General features: G+C 55.2%; 2 protein-coding genes across 2 annotated transcripts; one reads left to right on the top strand and one right to left on the bottom strand.

Moving 5' to 3' along the window:
• Positions 1 to 2,052: 2,052 nt before the first annotated feature.
• Positions 2,053 to 6,008, bottom strand: LOC104342704 (cytochrome P450 1A4-like). Its single transcript, XM_009946385.2, has 6 exons — positions 5,151 to 6,008; positions 4,789 to 4,915; positions 4,454 to 4,543; positions 4,242 to 4,365; positions 3,577 to 3,663; positions 2,053 to 2,359 (listed from the first exon to the last, which is right to left on the bottom strand). The coding sequence occupies exons 1-6, from the start codon at positions 6,006 to 6,008 to the stop codon at positions 2,053 to 2,055; spliced, it is 1,593 nt and encodes a 530-aa protein (XP_009944687.2).
• A 5,809-nt stretch (positions 6,009 to 11,817) lies between these two features.
• On the top strand, positions 11,818 to 15,206 carry LOC104342426 (cytochrome P450 1A5-like). The gene is made up of 6 exons (XM_009946032.2): positions 11,818 to 12,675; positions 13,112 to 13,238; positions 13,773 to 13,862; positions 13,951 to 14,074; positions 14,467 to 14,553; positions 14,900 to 15,206. The coding sequence occupies exons 1-6, from the start codon at positions 11,818 to 11,820 to the stop codon at positions 15,204 to 15,206; spliced, it is 1,593 nt and encodes a 530-aa protein (XP_009944334.2).
• Positions 15,207 to 15,842: the final 636 nt, after the last annotated feature.

Below are 15,842 nucleotides of genomic sequence, written 5' to 3'. Positions count from 1 at the left end.
CTTGAGAGCTGCCTTTCCACGACACAGCCACGAAATTAAAAACAACTCCCTGGCACCATTAATAAAGCCACTGAAATATTCAGCTGTCCTTTATGTCCTGGTGATGGATGGGGTCAAATGTTAACCCCTCTCCACTTATTTTGATTTAGCCCTGTGTGGGGTGAGAGTAACTCATGCCACAGAGCATCCCAGGGCAGGAGCACACTCTTCAGCAAAAGACTGGATTTTGCCAGGATCCTTAATATTATACCCCCTTCCAGGGCTTGGCTAAACATTTGTGCCTCAAGAAAACATGCCTGTGAGGCAAGATCAGTTTCCCGCCCCACCAAGCTGAAAACCCTGGAAGGCTGGGTCCCTGCCAGGATGCCACTTCAGGTGTGCACAGACCCCTATTTTCCATATACTCCCTTATTATCTGCATGGAAATTTAATTTTGTTGATTATTTTTTTTAAGGGAAGTTATGCAAAGCCTTGGAAATAATCGTGCTCTGAGATGGCGAAGCACGGAGCAGGCAATGGCCCAAAGCATCCCTCCATGGATCACCTCCCTGATGGTTCTGAAAGGCTCTTTTCAAGCTATCAGGATTTTTTTTTTTTTCCCCAGGGATAGAAGGGCTAGTCCTGATGTTAGTGAAATCCTGAACAGAACTGGAGCTCTGCATTGCCTCTCTGCAAACCCCAGCTGAGGCTTCAGCTTCTCTATGTGCAAGGAGAGGACCAGAGCCAGCCCCTGTGAGGACTAAAAACTCCCCCTAACACCACCAGCCCCGACAGTAAAGGAACAGACAGCTCATGTCTCCAAGAACCCTGACCCAACATATCCAAGTCAGATTTTTAAGGATGATAGAGAGGGGTTCCCCCTGCCCAAAAAAAAAAAAAAATCTTTATTCCAGTGGAATAAGATCAGCAAGAACCAAGCACAAAACTTTCATATAAGTATTTATTGGGTTAGAAATACTGGGCAGTTTATATCCCAGCACATGGATGCATTCCACACAGGTCCAAACAAGCAGGAATCATGCTCTTGGAAAATTCACCTCCTTGCTGGCTAAAGCAGACTGCAACATAAGGAAGTGCATCTCCTGCAGTCCTCAAACCCTTGCTCCTTCAACTAGTCTGAATATAGAAACCTATTGCTTGCAAAAAGAAAATAGTTTAAAAAAGGCAACAAATAGGGAGTCAGAAAGCCAGAAGTGTTCTCCTGTGCCTCTTGCTGCTTCTTGTCCCTTATTCTCAGTCCTTTGATATTTTCCAGGGGGGTTCTTGTTAGGAGTTTAACTAATATCTCCTGTTGTGAACAGCACTGCTTATGGATACTTTTTCCTAGTAGGCTGTCACCAAAGATTAGTAGAAACATTCAGGGATTCATCTCATGAATTTACATTCAGGGAATTTAGCTGTGCAACGGTACACCCAGAACAGGTCCACTAGAGCTGGGTGCTGGCACCAGGGTAGGTCTGGCCTCTGCATCACCTCAAGAGCCCCTCAGAAGGCAGCTGGAGCAGCAGGGAGAGCCTGTTCCCATCGGCACAAGGAGCCGAAGGCTTGGCAAACAGCTCTGCCAAGCGAGCTTGAAAGACTTTCACCCTATGGGAAAAGCCGAGCCAGGTTTCTTGGGGAGGAACCTACAGGTTTATTCCCATTTGGTGGATGAAGGGAGTTGCCCACAGCAGCTCCGGCTCTGCCCTTAGCACCAGGCAGGGTGGGGACACCCCTACCGACATCCCACACCACTTCTCCCAGCCCAAAGTGTCCTCCTCCCCACCGCAGGGCTGCGGTCCCCCTGGACCTCCCCAAGAGGGATGAGCAGGCTAGACCTCTGGTGAGCTTGTCTGCAGGCAAGGGCAGTGGAACTGGCCAGGGGGGCTGCGAGGAGCCTGACAAAGCTGGCTTTATCCCTCCCTGCTCACATTTACATGAGATGAACAAGCTTTCAGTGAAGCAACACAGCAAGGGGCTGTGCTGGCTTCTAGAGAGCATTAGCAAAAGCAGGCTGAGTGTCCAACTCCAAGGGCTGGCTTTCTTCTGCAAAGTGATGCTTCCTCCTGCAGCTTATGGAGAGCTCTTCATGGGGAAACGCTTCTTAATCTGGAAGCACTTGCACTTCTTGTATTTCATCGTCAGTCCGTACTGAGGAGTAATGTCCACCTCCTCCCCGGGGCAGAGGCTGAACTCCAGCTGCTGCAGCATGATGGCCAAGAAGAGGAAGACCTCCCACCGGCCGATGGTCTCCCCGATGCATCGCCTTTTCCCCAAACCAAAAGCCATCACTTTGTCGCTCTCCGTCCTGCTTATTTCAGTCCCTGCGGCATTGAGGAACCGCTCAGGGTTGAAGGTTGAGGGGTCCTTCCAAAGCTTCCTGGAGCAGAAAGGAGACAGACCTCAGGGATTCATTTTCACCCATTGCAATGGGGACAGAAATCAAAAAACCCCAAAAACCTCCTTGCAGAGAGAGGCATTGCAGTGCTTTCTCATGTCACCATCCAAACACTCTGGCAACCTCTAGCCCTGATCTAAAATGCCAACTAAGTGTCAGGCCCCATCAGCTCAGTCTATTGAAGCTCAGATTGTGTTTGCCTGTGCAGATACCAGAGACACATTTAATTCAGCATGCAATAGCTAGAGATCCTGCTGTTTCAGCCAAAAGCAGAGCTCAGAAATTGGTTAGCAGCTCTTAAAAAAAGGAAAGATGGAGACTGAGGGTTTTCCCACCTTGAATCCTCCCTGCAAAACATTCCAACCTGTCCCAGCTCAGCTGCTGGGAAGTGCCAGGTGGGATTTTCCAGTGTCTTAGCAGAGAATTTCTGCTTGGATATGGGGAAGCCTCTCTAGCCCTAAAGACAGTGTTCCCATCGCAATGCTTACCAGTATATGCAGGAGCAGAATAAATATTGTGATGTTTCTGCACTGCTGGGCTATTTGGATACAAACATCCTGAGCTTCTGATCCAGAATACCTGATCTGGAAACCACCTTCTGAATCAAACCTTAGTCAGGTTCCCCCCTAGGAGGGTCTCTACTAGAGAGCAGTGGAGGGGTGAAAATGGGGCTTTGGTTTGCAGATCCTCTTTCATTCAAAGCTGATTATCAGCAATACCAACATGAGCCTATTGAGTTTAACAAGAGTCACATCAGGGCATTTTTTTCCTCTCCCTGAAAGAGGGAACCAGGCAGTTCCCGTTGAGCACATCCAGAGCTGTCAACACAGATCACAAGGGCTGCTTGGCAGGTGGATCTACCCATTCCTGGTTATTCAGCAGCCCAAGCTGCCAGCCCTCGCATGTGTGTGGGAATTCCAGTGCATTGAGGACATCACCACATTACTGCACATAAATGGGATAAGCCCTGGTGTTGGGGAGATGCTGAACCGGTGACCAAGTCAACCCAGAGCACCTCCGTGCCCAGGAGAGCCAAGGCTGGGCTCAGCATCAAACCCACACCATTTTTGGGGCAAGCTGCCGTTTCCTGCCTTCACAACCCATTGAGCTTTTGGGATATTGCTGTAAAGGATCAGAGCGATCAACGCCAAGCAAAGCCACCACAGCCTGGATAAGCATGAGGGATTTGGTGGACTCACTCATCGTGGTTCACTTGCCACTGGTTGATAAACACGCAGGTATCCTTGGGGATGTAATAGCCCTTCAACGCCGTCGCTTTTGTCGTACTGAAAGAAATACAGGTGGAGGGGAGAAGGTAAGAGGAGACCCACAGCTTCACAGCAAAACAAAGCTTGGCAAGTCCTAAGGATGTTTCCTTTTCTATGCTCTATTTGTACTCTTCAGACTGACTAGGCAATACCCCAGTTTGTATTTGGGAGACTAAATAGTCCTGGTTAACACTTTTCCTCAAGCAGAAAGATTCCAGTTTCCAGAAGCTGGATGAGTTGCAATGTGGTTTCTCCTAAAGCAGGGGGAAATATAAACCCAGGGGTGTTCACCATCCCTCCACTAGCAAAGGCTTTGGAGTAAAACTACCCTCAAAACAAAAGATTCAACCCCAGGAGGGCATCAAGGTGGGCAGCTGCAGGCCCCGAGGGCAGCAGATGCAGCCACAGGCACCAGCACCATCAGTGAGGGTGAAAGCCATGGGGAGCTTTAACACAAGTAATTCAGGCTGTGCACTGGAATATTTCCCCATAGCAGGGATCAATTCCCAGGCAATCATCTGCCTAAATGGCACCTCCCAGAAAACCACTCCAAAAGATACCCTCCCAAATAACATGTCAGCTGCTCCAGCCTGTACCTGTGCGGGATGGTGAAGGGCAGGAAGGAGGAATGCCTGAACGTCTCCAGGATAAAGGCTTCTGTGTAGGGCAGCGTGCCCCGGTCCGACAGCCTCGGTCTCCTCTCCTGGCCGATGATCTGGTCTGTGGGAGGTCAAGAGGAGGGAGCAGGTTGAGGTCAGGCCTTGCCGGAGAGCTTTTGGCCCCAGAGGAAGCAGGTTCACAGACTCACCTAGTTCTTCCTGGATCTTCTTCTGGATGTCTGGGTACAGGGAGACATACATAAGGCTCCAGGATAAGGCAGTTGTCACAGTGTCAAAGCCTGAATGGACATGAAAAAGGCATTTAGTTACCGAAAGAGGACAGGTGAGTGGGTATTTACAGAACCCATCACACTAGATGTTTGCCTTGGAGCAAGCCATCTGCTCTGGTCACTGCTCAGAAGGGCACTCGAGAGCCCAGCAACAGCTCCAAACACACAAGCATGGCCAGGGTCTCACACCAGCAGCTCCAGCTCCCCCACCCAGCCTCCCAACAGCAAGGCTTTACCCTCAGAAATGTTCTCACCCGCCCCAAAGAGGTCATTGACGATGTTGATGATCTTCTCATTGGAGAGCAGGACACGGGCATCCTCCCCCACACTCTTCTCCTGGCAGTGCTCAATCAGGGAGTCCGTGATGTCCCGGATGTGCTCCTGGGGAAGAGCCAGTGGGTCAGGGATATCATGGACACCCAGGGCAGGGGGAGTGTCCCCCCAGCCAGTGCTGGCTCCTTGGGGGGATTAACTGCAGCTTGGAGAGCTCCAAGGAGCTTTCCTGGATGGAGGTAGGGGGACAAGGGAGTACCCTCTTCCCCCCATTGCCAGGCAGGCAGCATGTCTGACAGTTGTAGACATCTCTACCCACATCCAAAAGCATCCAAGCTCTTACCTTATCAAAGCTGGTATAGTGGTCCTGGACAATTTTTTGCACAAAGAAGCTGAAACGCCTGTTGATGTCCTTAAAGAGCTGCATGGCACGGCTGGGAAGATACTGGAGCATGGGGATGAAGTCAGCGGGGTTGCCAGAAGCAGCCACACTCCCAAATTCATTGCTGAGGTCCAGTACATTGAGCAGCTCTTGGTCATTGTGGTCATAACGCTTGCCAAAGCACATGGCACAGATGACGTTGGCCACAGAGACCACCAGGTACTGGTTAAGGTCAAAGCTTTTCTCCTCTTCCATCAGCTGCAGGAACTTGCTGACCAGGTAGTCAGCCTCCTTGGAGACGTGCTCCTCCAGCAGGCAGGTGGAAGAGGAGGTGGGGCTGGGGGCACTGGAGAAGGTCTTCAGGGCGTTCTGGGCCAGCTTTCTGCGGGCTTTCCACACCTCCCCTGAGTCGGGGCTGAAGGCCAGGCTCTGCCCATTTGAAATGTATTGGAAGCTGTGGAGGTCAGGGCGCCCCATGAAGTCTTCTCCTTGCTTCACCAGGGCTTGCTTGATGGTGTCCAGCCCGCTCAGCACCACGACGGGCCGGGTGCCGATCCTGACCTCCATCACATCCCCATACTTCTGGCTCAGCCTGGTCAGGGCCAGGTGCGTGTCCTTCCTCAGCTCCAGCACGTTGCCGAGGATGGGGAAGCCTCTGGGTCCTGGGGGGCTCTTCAGCCCCTTGGGCACGTGCTGCTGCAGGGACTGGATGAGCAGGAAGATCAGGCAGAAGACGGCAGCTGCGAGGAGGACCTCGGTGGTCGAGACCACGCTTTGGCTTCCCACCAGTGACATCGCAGCCTTCATCGCTGCTGGCATGCGGAAACCTTAGTAATAAACCAAAGAAGCATTATGAAGTGGGGAAGGTCCATGGAGCACCTCTAGTTTGTGGTGCTCTTCATAGCGACCACACAGGACTGCAGGCAGGAGAACTGGGCTTAACTTCTCATCCAGAGCTTCATTGATTTTCTGCACTTTAGGAAACCGCTTGCACTTAAAAGTGGCTTTTTTGCTAGCCAGGAGTGAAAGGAATAGGTCCTACAGCTTTTTCTCTGTGTGCCAGGAAAGGAAATGTGCTCTCTTAACTACAGAACCTCTCTTTTCTCCTGCAAAGTCTTTTCCAGAGTACTTGAGAGCTGAATCCTTCTGATTTGAGTCACCTAGTTGCCCACTCCAAGCCTCTGCTCACCAGCAAACTAAGTACAGCATCACCACAAACCTTCCTAAAGATCAATGACCACGAAAGCTGACCATGGCTGTAGTGTGGGGCCAGCAGGCTGCGGGCACCTGGCTCCCAGCTCTGCCAGAAAACCCTGAGCCGGGGTCTGAAATCCCACCTCCCCTTGGGTTAGGCAGGGTGCTACAGCCCCCCACGGGACACCTGGGGATCCGTAGTGGATGCAGCCCAGCTAGGACCCCCTCCTAGCCCATGGTTGTGGATTGTGGCTACCCTAGGGTAAGAGGGGCCGTGGGGCAAGGGTTACCTCTAGGACACCCCAGAAATCACCTTCCGCCAGCCCCTGGAAGGAGCTGCTGGAGATTTGGGGAGCCAGAGAGGGGGAACCCCCTGCAGCAGGGCACCCCCCGGCTTGCCATCCCTCGGAGGTCCCTGGAGGTGTCCCTCGTGTCTCTCCATCCTCTGGGCAGCCCCAAGGGTACTCACCTGCGGAGCGGCTGCGGGGGGTGGGGAGGGGGGGCCCGATCCTCCCGACAGGTACCCCGCTCGCCCTTCGCTCCTGCTTTATATGCATCCCCGCTCGCCCTGATTGGCCTGGCCACCTCCCATCACGTGACCGAAGCCTAATCAAAGCTGACGTGCGGCCAAACTCCTAATTAACTAACCCGGACCCCCCCACCCCCCCACCCCCCCAGAAGAGGGGCCGCGCAGCACCCACCCCACCCCCCCCTGCGTGGGGTGCCGGACCCCGCTCCCCTGCGTGTCCCCGGTGGGGAGGCTGCGGGGCGGGGGGGGGATCCCAACGGGTCGGGCGGGGGGTGCCGGTGCCGCCCGTGGGTTCCAGCCCGGGGGGGAGCATCGCGTGCGAAGCGGGCGGGATGTTTGGGCAACCCGCACCGCTCCGGTCACTCCAGTCACGCTACCGGCAGGATCTTAAAGGCGCCGGTCCCGAGCCCCGGTTCCCCCTCCGACCCCTCCGGCCAGAGCCCCGGCTTCGCTTCTTCCCCCCCCCCCCCGCCCCCCCCCCCGCCCCCCGCAGCCCTCGCTGAGGGCACCCAGCTCCATCCAGCCTCCCCCCCGCCAACCCCGCCACCGGTGCCCGCAGCCCCGGGCTGTCCCCGATGTCCGGGGCGAGCGGGAGCGTGGGAAAACAGCCCCGGTGTGCGCGGTGCCGGGCAGGAGCGGGGGGGATTCAACCCAACGTGGGGCTCCGCGACCACGCAGGGGTGAGCGTGGACCACCCTCCCCACTGCGGTGCTTTAGCGATCCACCCCCTCGGCGGGGGCTCGTCCGTCCCTCCGCCGGTGCTCCCCGGTAAAGCCGAGGGAGGAGAGCCGCCGCGGGGGGGAGGTTCACGGGATCCGTCCCCGCGCCACGCTGAGGGGCCGCTCCGCTGGCCCACAGCCCGGATCGGGTCCCCGTGGGGAAGGGGGCGGTGGGGCAGTCCCGGGGGTCACGGCCCTCGCTGCCCCGGTCCGGTTAAAAATTGTCCAGGTTCGCGTGAGAAGCGGCCGTGCCCTCTGTCACCTTCTGTCCCCTGGGGACGGAGCAGCCCGGGGGACGAGGTGGCGTGGGGACGGGGCGGGAGGTGCAGCCGGAGGTGGGGGGTCACGTCGGGGGGGATGTTCGAGGGACCAAAAGGGGACTCAGGCAGAGAGTGCAGCTCCAGCCCCTCCATCCCCGGTCCCTGTAGGGTGACCTCCCCCATTAAGGGAGGACAAGGGGGACCAGCCCGCACCCCAAATCTCACCCCCTCCACCCGCATCCCTGTCCCCAGCCCGGCCACAGCGGGATGGGAGAGGGGCTGTGGGGGTCCCGCCCCGCCGAGGGGTCCCAGGGGTGGCGTTGGGGACATCGCGTGCGAAGGGGCTCCGGACAGACCCGGGAGGGCCGCCCGGTCACTCGCAGTCACGCTATGGGTGGGTGGGGGGGGAAATGGCTTTTAACGGACCAGGGCGGTGGCCCCACATCCAGGAGCCTGGCGCGGGGTCAAGGCGGCGCCGGAGCAGCTCAGGATCAGCCCCCCGCGGCTGGCCAGGGATGGGGGAGCTCCCCAGCACCGGGTACACCGTCGGGGGTGACAGGGCTGCATCCCCTCTGCCGCGAAATGCTGCCGTCCCCTGCAAGGGGACAGCAGCCGCCTCTGCCGCTTGTGTCCCCCTCGATAGGACACAGACGTCCCAGCCCTCTCGAGCCACGAGGAGTGGGGGAGAGGGTGGTTTCCTACCGTGCAAAGGTGTGTGTGGGGGGGTGTCTCAGTCGTGCAACAGCAAATGTTGACTTTGGGGTCCAGGGGACACTAAACGGTGCCCCAAGCAGCTCCAAAAGTCCCAGGTAGGGCTGTCCATCCCCAGGGGACACGCTGTGCAAATGACCCTCCATGCTGTTTTTCCCCACGGCTCGGGAGAGGGACTGCTCGGGACCCACGCAGGACACATTGATGTGCCTGTAAACCCCAGGCAGGGATGTCTCCACGCACACTCGCACACACGGGCACCATCCGGGTGCCCCCACGTCCCTCCTGTCCCTTCACACGCATGAAGCTGGCGTGCATGCCCTCACCCCGCCCGCATGTGCACCTATACAGGTGTGTGGCTGCACACACAGCCTGCACGTACACACTGCACACACAGAGCTGACGCGTGCCCGTGCTCTCCTGCAGCGCACGTGTGGGTGTTTTGACAGACTGATGCACACAGACATGCTGTATGTTTCTTGGGTGTCCACAAATAGCTCACTTGCCTGCAAACGCACAGCATGTTTGTGCTCTTGTATGTATGTAGTTGCACGTGCTCACGTACACACATGCTCTGCCACACGTGCACACACCTGCAGGCACCGTCGTCCTCTTGCTCACCTATATCCTCGCACTTACATGCTGGCATGACCATACACACTAACAAACCCGCAGGCACGCAGCTGGGATCCTCCCCGGAGCAGTGACCCACGGAGGGCAGCAAGGTGCAGGAGCTCTCTGGCTGCCCTCCCCAGCCAGCTGCGGGGAGCCGAGGGCTCAGCGAGGGGCGGTGGCCGGGGTGGGAGCCCGGCACTGGGTGAGGATGTGTTTGGGGCGTGAGGCTGCCTGGCACGCAAGGCAGGAGCTCTTAACGCTGTTCTCATCAGGAGGCACCCTGCCCTCGCAGCGCTTGGCAGGCGACCACGGAGGAGGTTGGGGGTGGGGAGGGGTAGGGAAGGGAATGGGGTGGGTGGAAGAGGAGCAAGTGGGTCCTGGAGAACCTCTCTGGGGTTCCTGATGTGGCCCCGGGACCCTCCCCAGCTTCTCCAGCGCTTTGGGGTATGATGGATCAGCGGAGGCTGGTGCGGGTTGCCCGTCAGTACAAGGCCACCAAAGGTCTGAAATGCTGCCTGGGGGTTTAGTCTGCCTCCCCCACACCCCCAACCCCATGCAATGGGGCCAGGTAGATCCATGGGGATGGGAGATGCCGGCTGGATCCAGCCTGCAAGACAAGCCCTACAGTGCCCTGCCCCTGGGAAAGCCCAGCCTGCCTCCCCAAAAACGCTCCCAAGCATCTTCCTCGCTGGGAGGCATCGCCTGGTGAAGCTGGGGCTGGTAGGTCTGCAATTATCATAACGAATATTAGCAGGGTTTTGTAACTGTTCTTGCCAAAGGTTAATGAACGGCGTCATTGCTATTAGTGAGCTCGATTAGACCAGATGTTGAAAGCCTTTATTAAATATTAGCTCAGCTTTTACCTGGGCCAAATTCAAAGACTGAAGGAAACTTAGGGCCAAACCCCAAAGCTCTGCCTCATTCCTGCTCCTCCAGCTCATCCTGGCTGCACTTCCCGAAGCCCTGAATATTGCCCCCGCTCAAGCGACAGCCCCACTGGCTCCCATGTCTCCTGCTGGGTGGCAGGCTGTGTTTTCGGAGGGATGAACTGCCCCAGCCTTGCCCTGTGCTACCCCTTTCACCTCTCCTATCTCTCCGGTTCACCTCCTTCCCTCTGCCCCGCCACTCCTCTCCCTCGCCGCCTGTTCGCCGCAGAGGAGCCAGGGGAAGCGAGCCAGCCGCCTTCTCACGCAAACCTGGGCAATCGTTAACCTGAATCTGGCTCTGCCACTGGGCCAGAAGGTCTTGCCACCACCAGTCCCAGGGCACGAGGACCTGCCGGATGATTCCCTGGGGATGGAGAGTGCTGTGGCTGCAGATGCCTTGCTGCAAACACAAACACATCCCCTTGCTGCTGGAAACAGCTGGAGCCTGCAGCTCCCAGCACCTCCAGAGTGGCCATGGAGATGACAGCCCTCTGTGTGTGCTGGGAACAGTCTGATCAGCCCAGAAAAGGCCTCAGGGGGAAATTGCTGGCACCCACATCCCACGAGGCAGTGATGCCGAGAGCGTGTCCTCTGTCCTCCCCCAGGGCAGGGCTTAGGGACCCCCTTCTACCTCCCAGTCCTGGGCTTTAGGGCAGGCAGACGCCCTGGGCAGGAGGGGAAATCACCATTTGTCCCCCTGGACAGGACCTGTGTGACCTGTGGCAATACCTTCCCTGGCTTCTTGGGCTGGCTCCAGCCAGGCTCGGCCCCATTTGTTAATGGGTAGCTATTTTCCAGGGCTTTCATGCTGTAACCCCCACAGATAAGCACCCAGCCATGCGACAAGGGGAGCGCATATAAAGCCATTGCCTTTCAGGTGGCAGGAGAAGGTTCAGGCAGGCAGAAGAAGAAGGTCCAGGTGGCAGAAGAGGATCCCCTCTGCTCCCCAGGGCAGACATCCTCTGTCTATCATCGCTGGAGTAAAACCAGCCCTGTGTATCGGAAGGACCTACAGGTAGGAGACAATGTATGTGTGTGTAAGTGTGTGGGTATGGGGGTGTGGGTGTGTTTTTGAACATGGATACAGGACTGGGAAGGTCATATTTGGGTCTGAAAGAGAAATTCATGCACTGGGCTCTTCCCTCCCTCCCCTGCCCACTCAGCAAGCTGTGCATTCCTGCAGGGCAGCCCCGTGGCATTCCCACTCCCTGTGCCCCCACGCACCAGTGGCCACTCAGCAGATCCAGCCTTCTGGCTATAAATCCTCACAGATATGGTGGACATGGGGCCAGCTTCATTGAGGAGTTGATGTTCCTCTGCTCCTGCCTCCCTGCGCTTTTTTGAGCTGCAGTTTTCTGTGCCTTGTTGCAAACAGACCATCTCCCCTGGGCAGGCGTCATAGCTGTGCCAGCAGGTGCTGAGGTCTTCTGCAGGGAAAGGGGTGCCATTAGAGGCTCTGGGGTGCTGAGGTCCTCCTTAACTGATGGGCGTGTTTGGAGTCTTTACAGGTCTCCAGCTTTTGCCCCTTGAAAACTCCAAAGTGCTGCACAGGCAACTCCATCACCCTGGGCTGTTTGGTGCCCTTTCTCAGCATCAGGAACATCTGCAAGACTCAACCTCTCTCTAATCCTGGCTCTTCGCTGTGTTTCTGGTTAACTCCTTTAAGGTTCCTACATGATGGCAACGATGAAGGCTGCGACGTCACTGATGGGAAGCCAAGGTGTGGTCTTGGCCACTGAGGTCCTCCTCGCAGCTGCCGTCTTCTGCCTGATCTTCCTGCTCATCCAGTCCCTGCAGCAGCACGTGCCCAAGGGGCTGAAGAGCCCCCCAGGACCCAGAGGCTTCCCCATCCTCGGCAACGTGCTGGAGCTGAGGAAGGACACGCACCTGGCCCTGACCAGGCTGAGCCAGAAGTATGGGGATGTGATGGAGGTCAGGATCGGCACCCGGCCCGTCGTGGTGCTGAGCGGGCTGGACACCATCAAGCAAGCCCTGGTGAAGCAAGGAGAAGACTTCATGGGGCGCCCTGACCTCCACAGCTTTCGCCATGTTGCAGATGGGCAGAGCCTGGCCTTCAGCACCGACTCAGGGGAGGTGTGGAAAGCCCGCAGAAAGCTGGCCCAGAACGCCCTGAAGACCTTCTCCAGTGCCCCCAGCCCCACCTCCTCTTCCACCTGCCTGCTGGAGGAGCACGTCTCCAAGGAGGCTGACTACGTGGTCACCAAGTTCCTGCAGCTGATGGAAGAGGAGAAGAGCTTTGACCCTTACCGGTACCTGGTGGTCTCTGTGGCCAACGTCATCTGTGCCATGTGCTTTGGCAAGCGTTATGACCACAACGACCAAGAGCTGCTCAATATAGTGAACGTAAGTGAGCAGTTTGGTGACGTGGCTGCTTCTGGCAACCCTGCTGACTTCATCCCCGTGCTCCAGTATCTTCCCAGCCGCGCGATGAGTTTATTTAAAGATTTCAACAAGAGATTCATGGATTTCCTGCAGAAGATTGTCAAAGAGCACTATGCTACCTATGACAAGGTAAGAGTTTGCAGGACCCTCACCCACACCACAGATGTGTCCCCACTTTCTGCCCCTATTAGCGAGTTGTTTTTCTTCTTGCAGCCAAGCATCAGTGGTCATCTATGTTCTCGCAGGTATTGCTGCATTTAGAAGTCCAGCTGTATTCTCACTCACCTGTAGTCTCTCATGTGCAGTCCCGTTCCGCAGTCCTTCTCCACGGCCCTGTGTGATAGTGCCACTTTGTTGGCTGAACATCTGATCTGAGACACAGTTTCCCTGGAGAACCATATCCTTGTTTTCATAGGTTGCAAAAGCAGGAGGGACCATGGGGGCTGAAAGACGATGTTCCCCAGAGCTCGTATGACCCTAGGCTCCCCCAGCATCAGGTTGTTGCTCAGTAGCACCTGTTCCTCTGCTGGTTCTGCTGCCATGACTTGTCTTTTCTTCCCCTCAGAACAACATCCGAGACATCACTGACTCCCTCATTGAGCAGTGCGTAAAGAAAAATGTGGGAGCAAATACTGCCATGCAGATCCCTAAGGAGAAGGTCGTCAACCTTGTGAATGACCTCTTTGGAGCAGGTATCTTTTCCCACCAGTCCCTCAGCTGCTGCAGAATTTCTCAGGCTCCTCATGTTATAACTCTGTCTGACTCATCCTTGTCCAACACCAGGCAGCCAGTTTGGGTCTAAGCACTCGTTCTCCTTCTCACTCACTTCCAGCACAGGACATTAGCTCTGGAAAGAGGCATCAGGGAAAAGTGAAGGGCATGCCTTATAGCTCAGTGAAGCTTCACAAGCCAGGGTGGCTTTTCCTGGTTGAAGGAGGTGTCTATTGACTGATTCATCTTTGAATTGCTCTGTGGAAACTCCCCCCCAATTCCAGAGAAGTTATACAAACCTGACATAACCCAAGGGTGAATCAGGATGAAAGAGAGCAGAATATTTTAGCAAAGTTTTCTCTGAAAAGGTAGAAATCCAAGTCCTACTATATGCTGAGGATATCCTCTGCCTTCTTAGCCATCCAAGACTGCTCCATGTGATGCTTAAGCAGCAGGCCAAGGCAGTGCCCTGTGTGTTGTACAGACCTCATCTAAATGCTTTCCTCTTTGATCAGGCTTTGACACCGTGACAACTGCCTTATCCTGGAGCCTCATGTATCTTGTGACGTACCCCAACATCCAGAAGAGGATCCAGGAAGAACTAGGTGAGTCCATGAACCTGCTTCCTCCGGGGCCAAATGCTCTCTGGCAAGGCCTGACCTCAACCTGCTCCCTCCTCTTGACCTCCCACAGACCAGATCATTGGCCAGGAGAGGAGACCAAGGCTGTCGGACCGGGGCACGCTGCCCTACACAGAAGCCTTTATCCTGGAGATGTTCAGGCACTCCTCCTTCCTGCCCTTCACCATCCCGCACAGGCAAGTGCTGAGGTTGCAAAGGAGGTGGAGGGACAAGGTGGACTTGAGGCACCTTGTTACAGCCACACGGTGTGGTGAGAGGCAGGGAGATTATTATCAGCTTGTAGAATGATGACTTAATCATGGACATGGGGAGCTCACAGCTCTTGTACAGGGCAACGCAGGAGCTCCCAAAGAGCAATTCTTGCCTTCTGCTGACTTCAGTGAAGATACTCCACCCAGGTCAGGTAGGGGTTGCCCAATCCAGCACACAGACAATGCAACTGCCTCATAAAGGCATGTCTTTGGGATGCATTCTTATTTCAGCAGCATCAGAAGCACACTAATAGTCCCCTGAGGATGCAGAAGAACTTCTGTGATTCCCAAACTCTCAGAGTCTTTTCTCTCTCCAGCACGACGAGGGACACAGTGCTGAATGGCTACTACATCCCAAAAGACCGCTGCGTGTTTGTCAATCAGTGGCAAGTGAATCACGATGAGTAAGTACCTTCTGAGGCAGAAAGCCTCCTGCAGTGACATACAGGACCCCTCCTGCACAGTTCTCTTCCTGGGCAGAAGTGGAGTCAACCTGCTTTAAGAGACAAAAGTACCTAAATACCTCACCGGTACCTGCTGGTGAGGTACTTAGGGACATGATTTCGTGGTGGACTTGGCAGTGCTAGGTTAACGGCTGGACTCGATGATCTTAAAGGTCTTTTCCAACCTAAACCATCCTATGATCTACTAAATTCGGCGATATTCTTGCTGACAGCTCCCACCTTCCAGTATCCCCCTGCACCTGTGGTCAGGGGGCACTATCTCATGATCTGATATTTTGACTCCCAGGAAACTTTGGAAGGATCCACTCACCTTCAACCCGGAGCGTTTCCTCAATGATGAAGGGACCGAAGTGAACAAAGTGGACGGGGAGAAGGTGCTAGTTTTTGGCCTGGGGAAAAGGAAGTGCATTGGGGAACCCATTGCAAGGTGGCAGGTCTTCCTTTTCCTGTCCACCTTGCTCCAGCAGCTGGAGTTCAGTGTCTGCGATGGCAAGAAGGTGGACATGACGCCACTCTACGGACTGTCCTTGAAGCACAAAAGATGTGAGCACTTCCAGGTCAAGCAGCGCTTCCCCATGAAGAGCATGAACTGAGCAGTGGGCTTATCCATTGCCCAGACACCGCCGGGGGGCAAAGACCTGGGTGTCCTTGTAGCAAAGCTGGGTCTGGTACAACTTTACAGGGTGATATAATAAACTGAAGCCATTGAAATTCCTGTCTTATCTTGTTCGCTTTGTAGCATTTCTTGCCTTTTTCGATTTCCAGCATTTCTAGTGTGGATATTCTGTCAAATGTTTGATATTCCATCACGTCTAGTCTTAGTACCACAAAGCACATTTATGGGGTGTGTGAACTGCTAGAGGGAAAGGGAATGTACCCGAAACCAGACCGTTTGAACACCATTGGGCTGTATTCTTTCAGAATCACTCTTTGATAGGTGAAGGACAGCCAACCCATGCCATAATCCCACAGCCTCCATTGATGTTTAAAATCTTGGCTGAACTGATGCCCAAAACTTGGGTGGGGAGGAGGATGATGTTATTGAGGTGCAGCCAGTATCACTATTTCTGGAGTAATCGGGACAAATTTTCACTGGTTGAAATTAACTTTCACTGTAGATGTTTCTGGAGAGAAAAACCACTGGAAATCTTGGAAAAATGCTAATACTTCTCCAGTCCTCTAAGGACAGCCTGTTCCCTCGTTTCTCCACAATTTTTTTAATTGCCTAG

The sequence above is a fragment of the Leptosomus discolor genome, chromosome 11, assembly GCF_034619465.1.
Source record: "Leptosomus discolor isolate bLepDis1 chromosome 11, bLepDis1.hap2, whole genome shotgun sequence".
Lineage (NCBI taxonomy): Eukaryota > Metazoa > Chordata > Aves > Leptosomiformes > Leptosomidae > Leptosomus > Leptosomus discolor.
This window is presented reverse-complemented; position numbering and strand designations above follow the sequence as displayed.

What these genes read in the sequence shown, in the direction of transcription:
- LOC104342704 (XM_009946385.2), bottom strand. Translation starts at nt 6,008, where the DNA reads ATGCCAGCAGCGATGAAGGCTGCGATGTCACTGGTGGGAAGCCAAAGC. An exon ending in CAATGACCTCTTTGGGGCGG is followed by an intron (nt 4,544 to 4,788) that starts GTGAGAACATTT and finishes ATGTCCATTCAG; the next exon opens with GCTTTGACACTGTGACAACT. An exon ending in TGGCAAGTGAACCACGATGA is followed by an intron (nt 2,360 to 3,576) that starts GTGAGTCCACCA and finishes TTTCTGCTCCAG; the next exon opens with GAAGCTTTGGAAGGACCCCT.
- LOC104342426 (XM_009946032.2), top strand. Translation starts at nt 11,818, where the DNA reads ATGATGGCAACGATGAAGGCTGCGACGTCACTGATGGGAAGCCAAGGT. An exon ending in ACTATGCTACCTATGACAAG is followed by an intron (nt 12,676 to 13,111) that starts GTAAGAGTTTGC and finishes TCTTCCCCTCAG; the next exon opens with AACAACATCCGAGACATCAC. An exon ending in GAATGACCTCTTTGGAGCAG is followed by an intron (nt 13,239 to 13,772) that starts GTATCTTTTCCC and finishes CTCTTTGATCAG; the next exon opens with GCTTTGACACCGTGACAACT.